The sequence below is a fragment of the Eleginops maclovinus genome, chromosome 12 (assembly GCF_036324505.1).
Source record: "Eleginops maclovinus isolate JMC-PN-2008 ecotype Puerto Natales chromosome 12, JC_Emac_rtc_rv5, whole genome shotgun sequence".
Taxonomy (NCBI): Eukaryota; Metazoa; Chordata; class Actinopteri; order Perciformes; family Eleginopidae; genus Eleginops; species Eleginops maclovinus.
In genome coordinates this window covers 15,261,038-15,280,375 of record NC_086360.1, presented here as the reverse complement: position 1 = coordinate 15,280,375, position 19,338 = coordinate 15,261,038, and the positions used below count along the sequence as shown (strand labels likewise).

The 19,338-nt window shown below is 38.3% G+C and overlaps 1 protein-coding gene across 2 annotated transcripts in view; it reads left to right on the top strand.

Moving 5' to 3' along the window:
• grid2 (glutamate receptor, ionotropic, delta 2) overlaps positions 1-19,338 on the top strand; it is a 402,736-nt gene that overhangs the window by 299,296 nt on the left and 84,102 nt on the right. For both annotated transcript variants that reach the window (XM_063896521.1, XM_063896522.1), the window contains exons 9-10: positions 12,991-13,092; positions 17,997-18,194. In XM_063896521.1, the coding sequence (XP_063752591.1) occupies positions 12,991-13,092; positions 17,997-18,194 (300 nt within the window). The remainder of the gene's footprint in view (positions 1-12,990; positions 13,093-17,996; positions 18,195-19,338) is intronic.

The window sequence follows — 19,338 nt, the reverse complement described above, 5'->3', positions numbered from 1 at the left end:
CGTGATCTTGTGTGCGGTTCTCCATGTTTCCTTGGGCAGTGCATCTTAACCAACTGTGTCTCCTAGAAAACATGAATGAAATATTTTGTTAGACAATGTTTTACAGATACTGTACATACAGCATGAACAAGTATGCAACTTGGCAGAAGCTTTTTCATGTTTTTAATGAAAGCTTCTGCCAAGTTGCATACTTGTTCATGCTGTATGTACAGTATCTGTAAAACATTGTCTAACAAAATATTTCAATTAAATGTCCCTGCAAACTCATCTCTTGATATGATAAAACATTACGGTTGTATTTAAGCACTCACAGCACTTAAGGTCCACAGAGACTTGAAAGATCAGCGCGTGCATTTACTTTATTAAAATTTTACTGAAGTCCCAGTTTTTTCAGAGCTTATGTTGCCTAAACATGGGACTTATTTACCCGGGTCTGCAATATTAAAGTTCTGAGCTACTTCACAAGTAGTAAAACTATATATGATTTCTTTTAGTCGATAAAAACGTTGCTGGTGAACATATTTGCTGTATATATTTTATTTTCAAACATATTTGCCAAAACGGGTTTATAAATAGATGTTTTTGTAAGGGGACAACCTCAAATGCGCTAATGAAAATGCATGCGTGCGTGGGTGTGTTTGTGCTCAGAAAGAGAGAGCGAGTTTAACAGCAGAGAAGTGAAGGATATCAAGTCTATTATGCTGTTGTCAAAATGCCAGCCCCTTACTATGCACATGTGCAACAAACACACACACACACACACACACACACACACACACACACACACACACACACACACACACACACACACACACACACACACACTTGCATACTGTATATGTCAGTGTCCATTTCTTGACAACATCCAGCTGTCAGACATGTCAGATTTTAAGAACTGACTCACACTTACTGACTGAGTGACCAGCTTACTGGCTAGCTGCCTTACTATCCACTGCAATGAGTGACCGGACTATAACTGTCAAAATGACTGACATGCTGTTGAAATATCCTAGTGCAGCTGATGTGTATAATGGCATGCTAGATGTCATTTCTTCTTCTTCAGCAAAACAACAAGATTTATACAGAAATGTATAGGTGTTATTATTGAGATTGTGTACATCAAATCCACTGCATCCCAGCTTTAAAGATGAGTACAGTGTGTGTCCTGTATGCAGTCACAAAATATCAGCTATCGTCCAACATTTGCTGTTTATTTCACAAACCCTGTATTACTCAAACTGCTATGAAGGTTTTATACATTATAATACTATTTTTTTCATTAACTCTCTCCCTGTTTTGTAATCATGTTTCCAATACAATCACCTGGTGGAGTGGCAATAAAGAAGAAGATGACATTAACACAGTAAAACTGTCCTGGTGCAGTCTCACTTATAAAACAGAAATCAATCTACCTCAAGATTTGTCAGTGAGCTTTATGTAGAACCTGCCGTGTTTCCGCAGGATAATGGCTCTCTGCTTCCGTAAGATAGTGATTCTCTAAGTTTTAGTGGAGAGCCAGATGGATGCTCTATAAAAGGGGTTTTATAAATCACCTGTGGTTAGGTAAATGAAAGCTGGTCCATTTTGGTGGATTAGTCATCAGAATGTTTTCCATGTTACCCCTTCACACACTTTTTGAAAAAAAATTATGCAGAAAAAAATTAAACCATGTTGTACGTGACGCCTCTCTCGGGGTTTAAAACCACATTTCTAAGTCTCATTTTACATTCCATCCCATTATGATATTTCACTTCATATGCGCATGTATAATGCATAGCCCAGTGGTATTTAATGACTTAGATTATTCCTGCTATGCTTAACTTCACTTAACAGCCTCTATGGATTTTCTGGCCTGTATGTGTTTGTGGTTGGGGGGATGGAGTAAACCAGGGGGTTGTGCATACATGTTCATCCCCATGCAATCTCTGCATGCTGGCTTCTTCAGCTCTATGCGCTTGAAGTCTTGTTAAACAAATGTAACCAGGGAGAAGCCACAGGTATTGAGATACAAATCACATGAGAATAAGGTAGTGATACATAATAAACCCCTTAGATTGATGGAAAAGAGAGCGAGAGATACCTTGAGACTTAAAAAGACACTATGGCCTCTCTGCCTGCATTTATGCCATACAAAAGGCTTACAGGCAGACATCGATAAATAGAAAGGAAGAGCAGCAGGGGAGTAAAAGAAACCACAGAAAATAAAGTTTAGAACTTTTCTTCCCATTAACACTATCGGAGATCTTTGCAGTTAACACATGTCAGGTCTAACTTGTATTCCCAACTGGTTCCTCAACCCTTCCGCTCATCATTACACTGGGCTGTCTTACTTTCGTCCCATTTTTCCATAGGGACAGGGAAAGCAGTGACAGCACAAATCTTCAAAAATGAATAGATAATACTTTACCCTGTATATTTCTCCAGTCTCACTTCCATTTTCTGTCTGCCTCTTTTCCCTGTCAACTTCACAACAATGAGAACATGAAAGACACAAACTTTAAACACACTAAAAGAACAATTGTGTAAAGACCTTTATCAGTCATTTGAACTGCATTTATTTTATCAAGCATAGTTTTGCACACATTTTTCAAATGTTATTTGTCAAAGATGTCTCAAACACAAGGGTTAATTGATTGGAATCTGATGAACCTCCTATGCATTCATAGTTGTATTTATCATGCCAATACTTGATAAGACAGTGCCTTCCTATTTAATTAAAAACAGACACAAAATACATCAAATGATAATGCAGTTTAATGATTTACTCACTCAGTCATTTGAATGTTGTCATTTTGAAACAAGTTGGAATTGTATATACTGTACAGCAAAACACCATTGAACCCTCCACAGTGCATGCACACACACACACACACACACACACACACACACACACACACACACACACACACACACACACACACACACACACACACACACACACACACACACACATCCTCCAACGATTCAAGCAAGCAATAAAACAGCTTGCAGCTCATCTGGGAAATCAGAGCAAAGCTTGTTGTTGTCGCTGTTTTAATGATCAGTTTGTATAGACTACTGTGTGTGTAGGAGTTGGTGTGTATGCTGTATGTTTAGGTGTGGGAGAGGGAGAAAAGGAGAGAGAGAATGATAGTATATGATTGATCTGGCAGAAATAAAGGTATAGTTTATTGCTTCAGTGAACCGTGTACCGTGAATCAGTCTGTTCTTCCACGTCAAAACATTTCCATTTCCAACCTTTAACACAAAATTACAAGTGCCAGCCATATCCACACAAGTAATGTGTATAGTGTGCCCCTTCCCATCACAACAAACAGACTTAAATGTGATTATAGGACTGCAATGATATATATCTTTTTTTTTTATATATAGGATTTGGATAGATATTCCATATGACAGGTACTGTACATATGTCGTGAAGGGGAAAGGTAGGACATCTCAATTGACTTTCTCCTGCTGTCTGACAATCATTCAATTAAAATAAGCCGTCAAATGGCAGAATAAATAATAAACTGACTGGCAGGAATATAACCATACTACTATTTAAACTACTTTTTGTTTTATTTTTAGATTTCCAATATGATGACAAAGACATAACATACAGTCACCAAGGCCTAAAATGCAATGTACAGTGTGCAATTGATGCAATGTGATCTCTGAATACTGTCAGCCTTTAAAAAACCCACCTCTTACACTATTCAAACCAGGACCGTCATGTTTTTCACATAGGTCAATCAAATCAGAAATAAAGACAACGAGCATCACTCTAAAATAAAGCCCTAAAGGAGATAAGTCTCATCCATTATTCAGTGTGACTTGAGGTGCTCGTCCAAATGTCAGTAACGATATCCGAAGTGATTTTCTTGAGTCTTAATAGAAAGACAGAATAAGAATGAAATATACCCAAAAGATGTAGTCAAGCATATATTGTGCTATTAGCAGTTGAGTTTATTTGTTTTGAAAAGAGTTTGAATGTTGTTGTTTTTTCTGTGTTTATATGAGAGAGAGAGAGAGAGAGAGAGAGAGAGAGAGAGAGAGAGAGAGAGAGAGAGAGAGAGAGAGAGAGAGAGAGAGAGAGAGAGAGAGAGAGAGAGAGAGAGGGCATTCACCAATAGCTTTAAAATCATTTTTAAAATTGCAAAGCCAATTTTCCAACCCGTGCGTTAAAGAGATAATGTAACCCTGCTGAGAAAAAAGTGGTATTTTTAATGGACCGTATTTCCTTTTACATTATTAGCTTACATATTACACAGTTTATCAGTAATTTGCCCACATTTTTTATTGCACTGGTAATTGTTTTCACTGAATCCAATCCTATTAGGGAAGTAGGCAGTTGGGCAGAACTTTGCCTAAGTGGCTTTTTCAAATATAATTGCTTTCCAGGTAGTAGTCTCATTATCAAAGACACAATGACTGTAATCGGCCATATTTTTCTATATTTTATCATTTTATCATACCAGCTTTTTGGAACAAACATATCACATGAAACAAATGAGCCAGAAGGGCAGGGTTTAGCAGAATGGTGTTTGAGCAATTACTGGAGACTTGGATTTGGATGAGTGAAAACCTGCCATGCAAACACATTCAAACAGCAATATAAATACCTTTATGCTTGGAAGTGAACTACTTTTTAAAAGTGGAGAAGGGTGGATGGGCACAAAGGACTATATGGTGGAGATTAGGCAGCTGGTGGTGCAGAGTGCTGATACTAGTGCAGCCTGGACTGCTTGATACAACAAGCTGTCTCCTCTCTGTTAGAGGATGGTGACAGAGGGAGAGGGTTGAAACGCAGAGGAGATCAAGAAAGGGTTTGTTGGCTAAAAAGAAATAGATGAGGGATTGAAGTAAAGAAAGAGAAGGACTGGTTTCAAAGCTGTTGGGGGAAACACATGTTGCTCATCAGCAGAGGAGAAAGAGGTTGTCTGGGGACACTGTAGGGGAGAGTGGAAGACAGGAGTGGTGAAACAGCTCAGCAGCTTGTTTATGTTTGTGCCTGGCTACTGTCTCTTTAGAGCAATGGCAGACATATGAGTGTTTGGCAGGGGCGACAGAAGCAGTGTGACAGACCTACAAAGATAAAGATAATAAATGTAATATATTATATTTTTAAAGAGTAAGAATTTGAAGTTCTAGCCGATAAGAGTAGTCTACACTTACATTTCAATATTGCACTGCATTACAAACCCGAAAATCAAATCCCCCTCTCTACTGGTGGAGCTGATGATGTGGGGTGAGAGGAAGTGCAGTGGCTAATATAGCAATTGCCCACATCCAATTTCATGGAGAGCTGCCCTTTTGTGTACCAGCAGTAATTTGAGGCAGTGTAGGATACAATGTTTGACATTTATGCATACTTTTCTGACTAACTTTAACAACTTCCGGCATATTGATAGTGTCAGAGCTGCAAATCTCTCAGTGCTCTGCACACAGTTCCCTGCTCTTTTTCTTTAAAATGTCACGATGATTTCCTTTTGAAGTGCTACGAGTCATGTACTGTATGTAACAGTTGGACTAAAAGCCACAGTTTGTTGCACAGTGTGTTATTTGATTGTGAGATCCCATTTAAACAAGAAGTATACGTGTAATTTGTGTTCTGTGTGTGTGTGTGTGTGTGTGTGTGTGTGTGTGTGTGTGTGGGTGTGTGTGTGTGTGTGTGTGTGTGTGTGTGTGTGTGTGTGTGTGTGTGTGTGTGTGTGTGTGTGTGTGTGTGTGTGTGTGTGTGTGTGTGTGTGTGTGTGTGTGTGTGTGTGTGTGTGGGGCTGGCTGAGCTTTTAGAGTGAAAGGCTTTTTTGTAAGAGTAAATTACTCTTCTGGCCCCCACACAGAACAGGTCGATGGTCTATTTACTTTTAAATATTTTTGGTTACACATCCCAGAACAGAGCTGTGTTTATGTGTGTGTGCATATGTAACTGGTAGGCAGCCACGATGACAGTGGAAGCAGGGAGATGACTTAAGTCCCCTTTTCAGTGTTACACTAATGTAGGGAGCTTGTCAGGTCATCATAGCCTGATAATGCGGATGTGTGTTCCAACTCCTTTAGCTCATAATCATCTTGTTCCATCCTGCACATTCTCTTTCTTCTCTCCACCAAAACAAATAGCATTATGACAATTTCATTTTCAATTTAATGAACAACACTAATTGAAAGCAGGTGTTTTCAATCCACAAACACAGTTGGAAAGAATACACTGCTGATACAAGCCTTCATTCCCTGAAGGATAGAACAAACAACAATCCTAGATGTAAGGTTTAGAAAAAGTTAATGAACAATGTGAACTAACATCAAGCTGAGATGAAAAAAAAATGGATGCCTTGCTGTGAGATGTACAAAACCTCACTTATCACTGCAGCAAAATGACAACATCTGCTTGAGAGTGATATGAATAAATCAACACTTATGTCATATTGTTTGCTGAATATGTGTTTGTTCTTACAGAAGCAACATTTGATTTCCCATGAGAAACACATAAAGCATTAAAGCTACAATTTGCCAAATCTTATATTGAATCATTTTACACTTGGTTGCTATATTAGTCATGAAAATTATACTGACTCCAACAAAAGGAGCACTAATGATAATAGCAAAAGCATCGTCTTGATGGCTTTACAGACATTCATATTTATTGGATTCTTCTTGCTGTGGGAGATATTGTACTTTACTGGAAATTCCTATAAGTGAGTCTTTTTAATATGCTGATCTTGGTCCCCATATATACTAAACATATTTTCAGTTTATGATAGCATTTTTAGTACTTTACTGTAGAAGCAAGCAACAGAAACTCATTCTTAAGGTACCTGGGATAAACATTGCAGGAGCTATTGTTTTGCTAATTGTTAAGCCACATGCCAGAGGTATCACTTTTGTGTTTTAAGTAAGTAAGCAAGCCCATGCAAAACAGCAGGATCAGCAGGATCAGCTCCATCTTTGTATTCATTTGTCTGTAGTCCTACTTTAGTGTAAGTTCATTTATCCTGGCACAGATGGGTGTGTTTGTTGTTTTTTTCGATCATATACTGTCATTCCATAGTTTTTTGTTATCAGTGGTATGACTGCAGTGCAGAGTTGATTAGACCTAGTCGGGGCCTATAGGTCTACTCTATGGTATAAGTATAAGGTATGGTAGGTATACAGTTGACAAGCATTTGCCGCCGGACCGGCTTCTTGAAAAAAACACTGAGAACTCAGATTACAGCACACAGAGGAACTGTGACTTTATTTACAGCTCAAGTAGACCTCGATCCACAAAATAAAGGAAAAGCAAATTATAGTTTGAATTGAAATTAGATCACTATCATTTAAGTGAATGTACAATAAAGCATATCATATAACTGAGTGATCTTTAATGATCCTCCTAAAATATATACAATAGTACTTTATCTACGCTAGCTAGAATACTGGCTTTAGAATAGCTAAACTATAAGGTTTGTCATTGCTCTTAATACTAATGTGAATATTGGGCCAAGGTATGGGTCCAAAACGGTTGCTTAGATTCGTGCTGGTGCATGCACACAAAATTGTGTTGTCTGATTCAAGGGATTTAAGCAAGTGTTGCAGAGAACATAGTGTTAAGATGGGAAAGACCTATGTGTAGTGAGTAAAAGAAACACAGAGAACGTTGGTCCAAAGCATGAAAAAAAACTGAATTGAAAAGAATAAATAAGCAACAGAGGGAAGCAACGATAGAAGAATCGAGAACGTCTTAGATAAATAGTGGGGAAAGCATAGTTGGTTGCTAATGGTAATGTTTTGAAGCCTCAGTCTTCATGGTAACGGTCTACGCACAGTGGGCCATTCACTTAACATGCACACACGCACACCCCCACAAATGCACATTTATTTCATACTGTCGGGGGGAAATGAGCCCTTATCTGGAGCTGTGGAGATAAGCAGAAGCAGTGGGCCACTCTGCTAGCCAGGCTGCCATTTTAGGTCCTGACTCACACACAAAGCAGCGTTCACACTGTTATGTAAAAGTGAAAACAATGTGATCAACATAAGAAATAGTGGAATTTGGATATTGTAGCACAAAAACTTGTGTATAATCCTGCAAACAAGGTTATTTGAATTCCAATGTACTGTTCTGTTCCTCATCTACTCATGTAAGTTGGTCTGAAAATCTAAATATATTTGATAGATATGTCAAATGGAATTAAAGGAGGGGTGGAGACATTTCAGCAGTATTAATATGTGTCAAGCATTTGGGTAAAATGAAAAATATAAAAATATATTTGATATATATTTGATATAATATCGATTTTTTGCAGAATGATAGGTGTTGATAATATGGCTACTGAATCCAAGTGTCTACATTCCTACCTATAATAGTATTTTATTTACTATAATTATTACAGAGATACACAGCTCCAACCAGAAAATAAACAAGTACTATCAATCTTATTAATTATAAAAAAGACAGTTTTTTAAATAAAGGGGAATGTTACCAAAGTGGCATTTCAAATGGTCATGTGCTCCCACAAATAAATGCACAGTTAAATGCAGTTGAACCAAGAAGACACTTTTTAATACAGTGGAGTACCATAACCAGGCAGCTTGGATGATAACTCTAATCGTCCTTAATCCAGAAACTGAGCTTTTAAAAATACAACTCTCAGAGGCTGGGAAATGGCTCATTAAGTCATTTAATCATACTATTCAAAATCCATAATGTATCATGGTCAATCCATAGTGAGAGCGGGGGAGTTTAACTCAATTTGCCTTTAATGCATAATGTGTGCGAAAGTATGTATTTGCATTGCAATTGCATACAAAGCCAGCCTGCCGCTGATTGATAGCCTCTGTGAATACTGTGGGGCTTGACAATGTTGATTGATGTGTTTCTCCGCATCATATTGACTAATGTTTAAACACTGTGGGAATTGCAGCACAAACTACTTTCATTACAGGCCATTGCAGACTGTTCATTGCTGCATCTTCTTAAATTTCCTATACATTCTCTTTCACAGCTGGAATATGCAGTGCTAACAGGATTTAGCACCTCACGAAAGCTGATGTTGTTTTTATTGACTTATACCAGGAGCAACATGTATTACAGACCAACCAACATAGTGTAGTTTTCAAAGTATTCTGTTATAGGAAGTGTTGTTTTTTTAACGCAGTCAAGAGGAATCAATATTAAGTGCCTTGCTTAAGGGTAACATGACAGCAGAAGGCAATATTTGTCTTATAAAGGCAGTACAGGAAACACTGTTAAAAAAGAACACACATCGTTTTGATTTTGTAACTCTGTCTTACCTGTGAATCTTATCTACACTATTCACACTTTCGTGCAATATAAGGGCTGGGGCTCAGTGCCATATTGTTAAACCGCTTATTGCAAGCCTGGAATACAATGGGCTTTGGCAGGTGTGTTTGCCAAGGTTCTATTGCTTACTGTATATTTCACTGTTCATTACCTTTTTCACAGGGCTTTGGTGTTAAGCCACCCAATCTAAGACAAGGGTCAATACTCTAGGAAGTATACAACCAAATGTGGCCGAGGGGGAAGCCCAGAATGCTATACAACACCATTTCAATTTGCGTTTGTCCTGCTTTATAGATTTAAACTTGTTTTAACTGTTAATTAAAAACACTTCCCCTGTTCCCACAAAAGAACTCTGTTATCATGCTGTTTTGGTGTTTAATACATTGTATGCACATTATTACTGTACTCAAAGAACCTTTCTTCAAACTATTATTTGCAAGTCTCTCAATTGCCAAGCTCTTGTAGGTGTGATGTGTAGGTGTCCCAATACTTTTGTATTGTATGTAGCAGAGGAGAAGTGAGATACAATTACGAGTGATCACTCAAAAAGCATGTGTAGATGCATTCTAATGTCATGTGTGAACTAATGTTCCGGCAGCTGTCCTCCTAAGATCGGATACCTCGGGATGCATGGTAATGCCAAGTCTGTTCTGGGCTAGGGTTAGTTGTAAAAATCATCTACTTGCCAAAGTTGAGATTCATACCTGTCAGAGCTATGTCATGTTCAGAGTTGGGTGTAACTCGTTACAAAAGTAACGGAGTTACAGTAATGCATTAGTTTTTGCTGTAACGCAGTAATATAACGCATTACTTCTGAAATGTGGGTAATATAATACACGTTACAAGTCTCAGTAACGCAGTTACAACACATTTTAACCCAAAATGATGTGGTGTTTTGTTTTTAACAATTCACAAAAATAGCGAGACATTCCGACACCAGAGAAATACTTGTGCAGGTAGAATAGTAACTCAGTAAGTTTACTATTGATTAAGACGGCTGCAGAAACAGATTCGCGATTGAGAGCTGCTTGCTAGCAATGGAGAGCTGCAGGCTCACAATGGAGAGCTGCAGGCTCGGAGAAAAGAAAAGAGACAGGAGTGTGCGCAGGCCAAAGCAACAGAAGATAACTTTCTCTCTCGGTCTGCTGTGCTGGTTGAACCCCGAGAAGTTCAGAGACTCGTTGCAGTGTTGAAAATATGCAGCCTCTCTCCTCGGTGGAATCGCCAGCTTTTAGAAAGCTTGTCAGCCAAATCCCCGTTAACACACCAATGACAAGGGGAGCTAACATTGCCAAAGAGACTCGATCATATACAGCAGGTTACAGGGCCGTGCAGAGGCTCCACTAACATGTTTTTTTAATAACAAACAGCGACGTAATGTTACCGATAACTCAAAGTAACGCAAAAGTAGTGTAAAGCATTAGAGTACAGAGACAGTTATAATGTAATGTAACTTATTACTTTAAAAAGACAGTAATAAGTCATATACTGAATTACATTTTGGAAGTAACTTGCCCATCACTGGTCATGTTATAGTTCAGCTCTTTGAGTGGACGATTGATACTGATAAAAGAAGTCGCTCAAGAATATATACTTGCTGCATCATTTGTCAATATATGATTTTTTTTTGCTTATTTTTGCCTTTTTACTATTTTTTTATGTGCACATATATACACCTGAATCAATTTTATGGCTGTTTATGTGGGCATACATGGCTGCAATCTTTCCCTGCAGGTGTGTTCAGGTATGAAAGTAAAGCAAAAGCTCCCTTGTGCTATTGGTCCTTCTCATTGCCGTTTGGTTGCACCAGTAATGTTTTATTGATCATACGCCTTCATGTTTTTTACAAGCACTTAAAACAGCTGCTCTGCTGTAAATTCACCTTTTTATAATTTCTCTCATCATTGCTGCTCACCACGTATCAGTATCTTCTTCATCTGCTATGTGCTCCCAATCTCTGTCTGCTTCTCTCTGCTTAATCGGGTTTTACTTTATGTTATCTACTGCCTTAACATGTGTTTCCTTTTGATCTTTTGCATTTTGCACCCACATATACACAGCCCATAATTAAAAAAAAACGGATGGGGGTTAATGGCAGCATATACGAATGGAGAGTAGGGTGTTGACACATGTTCACACACTATGAAGGGCTGATGACAGTGGGATTTTAATGAATAGAAGGCAACATGTAGTTTTTGTATTACAGAAAGAAGGTTAGTTTGCTCATCTTCAACAAACAAAGTATTAAAAAAGCCTGAATGCCTTAGAGGATAAAACTAAAAATATCATACTGATTTTAAATGTTGAGAAGAGTCAGATTCAAGCTCCACATCCCCCCCCACAGGCTGAAATGAGCACTTAATGTTATGTTATACCTGGCTGTTTTTTTGTGTCTGTGATGCATACATGCAGGGTAAAAGTGTGTTCACTTTTTGAAAGCACAGCGATGTATTAATAATAAATACAGTTGGGTATGATGTCAATGCTAAAGATACTTTTGAGAGTTTTTAAATTAAACCTATGCTGGGAATTACAGTATGTGAGGTTGTGGGACTGAACCTATTCAAAAAGCAGTAATATTTCCTGCCCCAACAGGTGCAGTAAAGCTAAATGGAAAGTAAGAGAGATGTCAATAAATCTGTCCAAATCATGCCAACTCAGTCAACAACACAGTGTGTGTGTGTGTGTGTGTGTGTGTGTGTGTGTGTGTGTGTGTGTGCGTGTGCGTGTGCCTGTGTCTGTGCCTGTGTCTGTGTCTGTGTCTGTGTCTGTGTGTGTGTGTGTGTGTGTGTGTGTGTGTGTGTGTGTTTGTGTGTGGGACACACTTCCATAGTAATAATGTGTAAGGTGTTAACAACAATAACATGACGTCCCTGCCTGTTGGTCAACCTCAGTGCTGTCAAACTGTAGTCCAACAGTTCCCTTCAATGCAAAAGTCTGCTCCAATCCTCAAAGGAACAAAATCCTACCAGAGGAGTGAGTAAAACTGTTGCTTTCTATTCTGTCAACAATGCTCCAAACAGGATATGAAATGTTAACTAAATGGCATGGGATGTAAGAGAAACCAGTTTAGCTAATCTTCACTGTGGTATTGGTCCCGAAAGGGAGATGATCAGAAGTGGCAGAAAATTGCACATTCAACAATAACCTCAGGCTTTAGTTAAATGGATTATCCCATATTTCCCACTACAGCCTGCCCTCTGCTTCTCTGATGTGTTTGTGTTTTTCTTCTAAGCACAAATCAGGCCATGCAATGTTGTGTGTATCACAGTGGTGTGTATGGTTGTGTTATTTTGTCGTTGATCACTTTCTTTTTTCCCCATACCAATCTCTCTCTCTACAGGGTAACAAGACTAGTTTGATCTTTGAATCTGAGAACAATATTTTATTGAAAGCAGAAAGCAGCACGTAGATGAAGAAAATGTGCTTTGGGACTTAAATAAGATGGTATTGGGGAAATACTGGAGGTTTATGATGCAATTTGAAAGACATACTATAAGAGTCTGGGTCACATTTATAAAGCACCTTAATGTTTAATAAAATCTGCATACTCTCTGCAGGACCAGTGCATAGACCAGGAATTAACCTGTATGTGTACTAAACAATATTTTTGCAGTCTTAATGTTGTGCATGAGCTAAAAATAAAAATGTGATTGGTTGCGCTATCTACAAATCCTCAGAATCTAACTTTTTTGGTTGTGTTTTTTTGTGTTTTCAAATTTCAGCTGGCAACATGGGACCCAGTTCATGGCTTGAACGGCACCCTGACAGACAGGAAATTGGAAAATAACATGAGAGGAGTGGTGCTAAGAGTCGTCACTGTCCTGGTGAGTATTGCTCACATGTGCTTTTCCTCTCTTTGTTTGTGTATTTTTCTGTGATTTACAATTGTCCATTCATAAAAAAGACCTGTCTCAGTGTTCCCTGTTTGACAATGGTCCTGCTCTACACTCAGAACAATCAAAGACAGGCTGTTGAGTCCATTGCTGGCATGTCAGATTTCAGCCTTCTGCTCTATTGTAAAGCCGTCCTTTTGTCTAGTTCTAAGCCCATCATTCAACTCGGTCTCTGCGGAGATGTATAGAGCGACAGACTGAGGATTTGTGTGAGAGAAGGAAAATGGCAGACAAACATTTATGAGACAAAGTGTTGAAATGAAAGCAAGGTATCAGAAAAGGCAAACAACACAGTGAGCTGTAACAGTATGAGGTCACTAATGGACGAAACTATCATTATTTAATTAACTTCCATTTTGACATTTGACAGCTAGATGATAGAGAACATTGGAGTCTTGATGATAGTCGGACTACAGCTCTTTCTGCTTTGCCTGCAGCATCGATTTGAGTACATCCCATGAGTGCTTTAAAGATTTACTGCTGTAGACTCTTCATATCCCATCGTTGAAGTGAGAGGCAGAGACGAAAGAGATCATACTAGACATCTTTGTGGCAATTTCATATTCTGTGTGGGGGGTGTCATTCCATGCAGATTGGCCATGTTACACACTTTAACTAACAAGCATGTTACACTCACAATAAACTCTAAAATGATCTGCTCATTGTATTCTATCTTTCAGACGGTTGAATAGTTATCGATTAGTTCATTGGCGATGAGATTGTGCCACTATTAGGGCCAATGACTCTAAATCAATGCTATTGAATGGTTGGAGCTATAACGATTATTAAATGGATGTTACCAAGGAATGGCTACATAGCTATAATTATGTGTTCATGGTTCCTTCAGGGCTTTGTAAAGTTTAAATTCAGGTCACAAATGAGACCAAAATGTATATTTTGCAAGCTTTGAAGCTTTGAATCGTTGATCAAAAGTTGACTTTCTTTAGATGTAACACTCTGAAAGTGCAAAATCAGACAGCCTTAAATAACCAATCACTGATTTGCATATGTTCCTAATTTGGTGAGATTCACCTCAGCAGCTGAGTTTCATCTTTTGCAGATTGTTCCATTATACTCTTAGCTTTTGAGTGTTCAGCCTCCTTTCTATGGCTCTACTCGACATTTATAGATGCAAGCCGTGAATATACAGTATATTCTAGCGCAAATGCAGCAAAAGGCAGAGCATGTCCCTTATTAACTTTAGATTACATTTTTGGAAATAAGGACAGAGTGCTCGGTGTCTCCCCAACTGAACCTGATGTTTTACTTTTAAAAAATGATAACGCACACAGTTACCACAAAATTGAATTAAAGATAAATCTGTGCCTTAATTTAAAGTGTTGTAGAGACTGAGGTTGATTGATCATCATGATAAATGATGATTGATAAAATTCCACTCAATTGTTTTAGACATTCAGTAAGATTAAATTATATTATGGGGGACACCTTCATTAGCAACAGTAAAAATATGACCAAAATACAAGAGAAAGAAATATCTGTGGTGCACCGTCTAAATTAATCACCAGTCACAACGTAATGCACTGCTTGTCTGTTGCTTTTAGAAACATACCCCCCATCCTTACCAAACAGAGACAGACGGAAAATTCATTTTTAGAACAGAATAATGTTCTACAGACACTGGCAGGGTTTTCACAAAATGCATCTTACACCAAATTTGGGGCCAGTCAAAAGAGTGTTTTGGGTATGCTCACTGCTACATATCACCGCATGACACTTGGTATGCCAGGATCTTGTCAGAGGAATTTTCCGCCATCCCAATCTTGTCTCCAAAAACTCCTTGCAACAGGAAGACAGCATGTGGTAAATTCAGGGAAGAGGAGACAGTGGATAAACTTGTGCCAAAGGTATGAGAGTAAAGGGAACGTAGTAGGATGAGGTGAATGAGAGATGGGAACAATATCAGTAAGACAAAGAGGGGATGAAGGAAAAAGGATTGCTGGATATACTGTAGATGGATGTGGTATTGCAAGGGTGAAATGTGATGTTTTCCATCTTCAACGTATGAATAGATTGACTGAGGGGGAAGAGGGGTCCTGAACATAATGTTTTGGTAAAGGTGGAGTTGTGGAAAGATGCCGAATGGTGTATATATCACACTGCTGGTGAGTGGCAGGGGGAAGAAATAGACTGGAAAACAACAACAAAGGTAGAGAACTAGAACCCAAGAGAACGCCACATACCCAGAATACATCTTAGAAGGGGATTTTTCCTTGATTTTGTATCAATCTATTGCACACAAGTGAAGCAGAAGGCAAGAAGCAACTACAAGAGCAATGGCAAGAAGAAACTACAGAAAATCTAGGCAATGCTCGGGAATACATAACAAGAATAGAAAAGCAGACATGGATCAACAAAAGACCGCAGTGGCAGACGAACACTGCACTAAAACCAGACAAAGAGGACCAGATAATCCCTCAACATCATACAATTAAAGAATGAGATAAGAAAACGGCAGTTACAATTCAGCAAGTTTTATGTTCAACTAGTCAGAAAGGTTAATGTAGATGCCCTAGTAAAAAAGAGAACTGTCATGTTCTTTTCTGCCAAATTCAAATGGCTTCAGTGTCAAAGCCTGTCCCCTTGGCAGAGGACAGATAGCTGCTCTAAAAACATTGGTTGAAACTTGAGAGACATAAGTTGCTTTTATGGATCCCAATTTCACATTCCTATACCTACAATTCACCTTAATGAGATGCCCATCTTGCTACTTTCAAACACTTACACACCCATACACACACTCAGAGCTGTATACGTTCGGATTCTTGGTTTGCATTGATTTGCAGCTGCTATTTGTGGTGTGTTCCATTGTTAGCTGGCAGATTCCTGTAGGCGTGCGAGTGTATATGCAACTACAGGCACGTGTACAGTGGATATGTTGTTCTAGTGTGTGTTTTCACTTTATATCACAAAGCCTGTTTACTTGGAAAGGCATATGCATAACAAGTTGAATAGTAGGCCGGGAGAAAAATGTGTGGCTAATATTAAAACACTGTCATATGTTATTTGTTTGTCGAAAAAAATAAATCAAAAGTACCAATTAAATTACAAAAGAATATCATAGCAATGCAATGCCTGGTTTACATTAGGAACAAGGTTCCAGTGTGAACATTCACCAACAATCAGCATGTTATTGGAAGTGTTTTGGGGGGGGTTACTAATTATGTATGTGTGTGTGCTAGTGGGTGTCCCTGCCCTGGTGGATAGATGTGTGAGGTGAGAGAGGGACTTGGCATGCATGTCCACTCACTGACTAATAGCTTATTGAACAGCAGCAGCTAGCAAGGATTAGAAACCGTCATGTTAATGGTGATAGCCTGTGTGTGTGCGTAGGTGTGTGTGTGAGTGTATGTGTGTGCTTAATGTGCAGCCAGTATCCAGTCAATAACATGCAGGCCCTCATAAATCTGCAGAACATATTGGCCTTAAACATTTCGCTCATCAATAGGGATTTACTAAAGAATAGAGAAAAATCCTCTATGAAACACTCAATCGTAGTACAGTGAATAAAAGCAAACGTCAATTTTGTTTCCAGCATCTTTCTCTTCTTGTTGAAACATACATTGGTTTCTCCCTGTTCTGTGTTAATTTGGTATCCAGTGTTTGTCAGCATTGTTGGATGTCATTTAACCTCCACAGGACGCTGCCCTTTAGATGCCATGGAGATATTGATGAACAGGAGGTTCAGCTTTCCCAAGGGCAAAGCAAAATGAACCAAGTAAAAACAAATCTGCTGAAATGCATGAGACAATTATTGATTTCAACATTTTAATTCACTTGAAAAGGTTTGGTAGGTTATATTTAAATACATTATTAAGGATAGGCCCCTCTTTATTTAAAAAACACAGCTTAAGAAGGGACTTTGGGAACCTACCCAAAGCAATATTAAGGAGGTTCGTCTTGTTTTTCTGTAATCCAGAATAAAAAAACAACAAACACTTAAACAGGTGAATCGATATAAAACTACCTCATGTTGTCGCATCTGTTTTGGTTTCAACACAACAACAGTAGGCAGAATTATTTCTGGTCAGATTTTTTTTTTATCTTAAACTTTCATTTTTATCCACACTGGTTAAAAGGAAAATGTGCTACCACTGGCATTTAGCTTTTTTCAGTTTCCACCTCTTGTTAAACTAAACAACTTTAGAGAAATGTTTTAATGAGTCACAATGCTCTTAGTGCTCTATGATGTATAAAGGACGGCAATTGGTGTCACAACAGAGGTGGATGTGATACATATTATGCCCACAGGGGTGAGATTTCACCCTGGCTATGCCATTTCAAGTGTCAGAGGGGTGACAAATCCCATTTGCACCCAAATACATAGGATGGAAATTCATATCAAGTGTAGAACAAGGCTATCAAAGGTAAGTGTGTCAGTAAAAGGGAGTAGAAAGCACAGACTGAGCCGATGTAAAACATGCAGGTCTTAAAACAGAACAGGCTTTGATTTTGCTAAGGGCAGGAAATGTATTTAACCATACAAGATTAGTAATTTTTTTTAATGTACTGTAAACTCCAGAGGGAATCTTTATCTGTAGTAGTTACAACAGTAATGCTGTAACATCCACTTTTACTTTTCAGGCATTTAACTGATGTTTGTTGACCTTGAGTTATACAAAAAGTGTGTTGATCACAACCTTTTTGTACTGTATGTGTAATGTAGGCTCTTTCAGAAGTTCTACCATGCTTTAAAATTAGTATCTGTGAAGGTTTAATGGCCACTTGAGTAATTGGGTGATTTAATGCTTGAACGAGCGGTGTATTGATCGCCTGCTTGACTGACTCACTGACATGGATTGATCTTTGCCTTCCAGGAGGAGCCTTTTGTAATGGTGTCAGAAAACGTTCTGGGAAAACCGAAGAAGTACCAAGGCTATTCCATTGACGTCCTGGATGCTTTGTCCAACTACCTGGGCTTTAAGTATGAGATCTACGTCGCTCCAGACCATAAATATGGCATTTTGCAGCCTGACGGGCAATGGAACGGACTGATGGGGGAATTAGTTTTTAAGGTGAGCGGAAAAAAAAGATCACAAACAAACACCTAAAATACACAACAATAAAATGGAATCCAGGAGAACAATGACATGAGTAGATATTTGAAGAACTAGCCCTAGATATATGGATATATGTTGCCTATACAAAAAATGAAACTTATGTTAATTGCTGTAGGCCCATCTTCAGGTTGAGTCTTCACAGACTGGATTCCAATCATAACATTTTGCACTGAAACTTCAGAAACAAATTCTACATTAGGCTACTATAGAAATTACTTCAACTTCTTAACATATGAGAGGGAAATTCAGACACTAATTAATCAACCAATGCAGCATGGTGTCTAAAATCAACTGGAATTGGGTCATTTGGTATATTTCTGAGGACAAGCTTCAAGCATCTTCAACTACTTGACACATCTGGCAGGCATTTTAACTCACTTAGGTAAGTCTAAAAATGGCATTGAATTGTTTTGCTTCAGTTACATTTTTTGTTACTGTTTGAAAATAAGTAAAAACTGAATTCATCATTAATATTTTTGAGAGGAAACGTGTGTTTATGTGGGTGAGGTCTCAAATCGGCAATAACAAGTGCTTTAACGTGAACATAGCTGCTGTAGCAAACAGGTTACCCAAGGTAGCTTAACATTTGCAGTCTGAGAGTGCAGCACTTCTCTGCTGTGAAGTAATTGAGCAAATCAATCTTATGTTCTGACAAGTTTATTGCCCTCAAAGTAGATGCTAATTGCTAAAGTAATGCTTGTTGACCGTCTTTATGTTCAGCAACTCTAGTAGCCAGTACGGAATATTTCAAATGTAAAGACTGAATATGTTTTCCTTTATAATGTATCAGTTTAGGCAAGTGAGCAAAAGAGAAACAGAACACAAAAGAAAAACCTTTAAAATATTGTATGTCAAGTCTGAGTAGTCACAGTATTGCAGATTTTTTATCTCTGGATCAATATTTCCAAAAAAGATGATAAAATGTTTTCACTCATTAACATCTTTAATCCTTTTTCTTTAGAAAGAAAAGGTTGATTCCGTTTTATACAGTGACAAACCCTAAGCGAAAAACATGGAAACATTCAAATAAGCATAAAAAATACTGAAAAAGCTCATTGTTTCTCAGACCTCACTGTTCCTTTGGTGTCGTTTCAACATT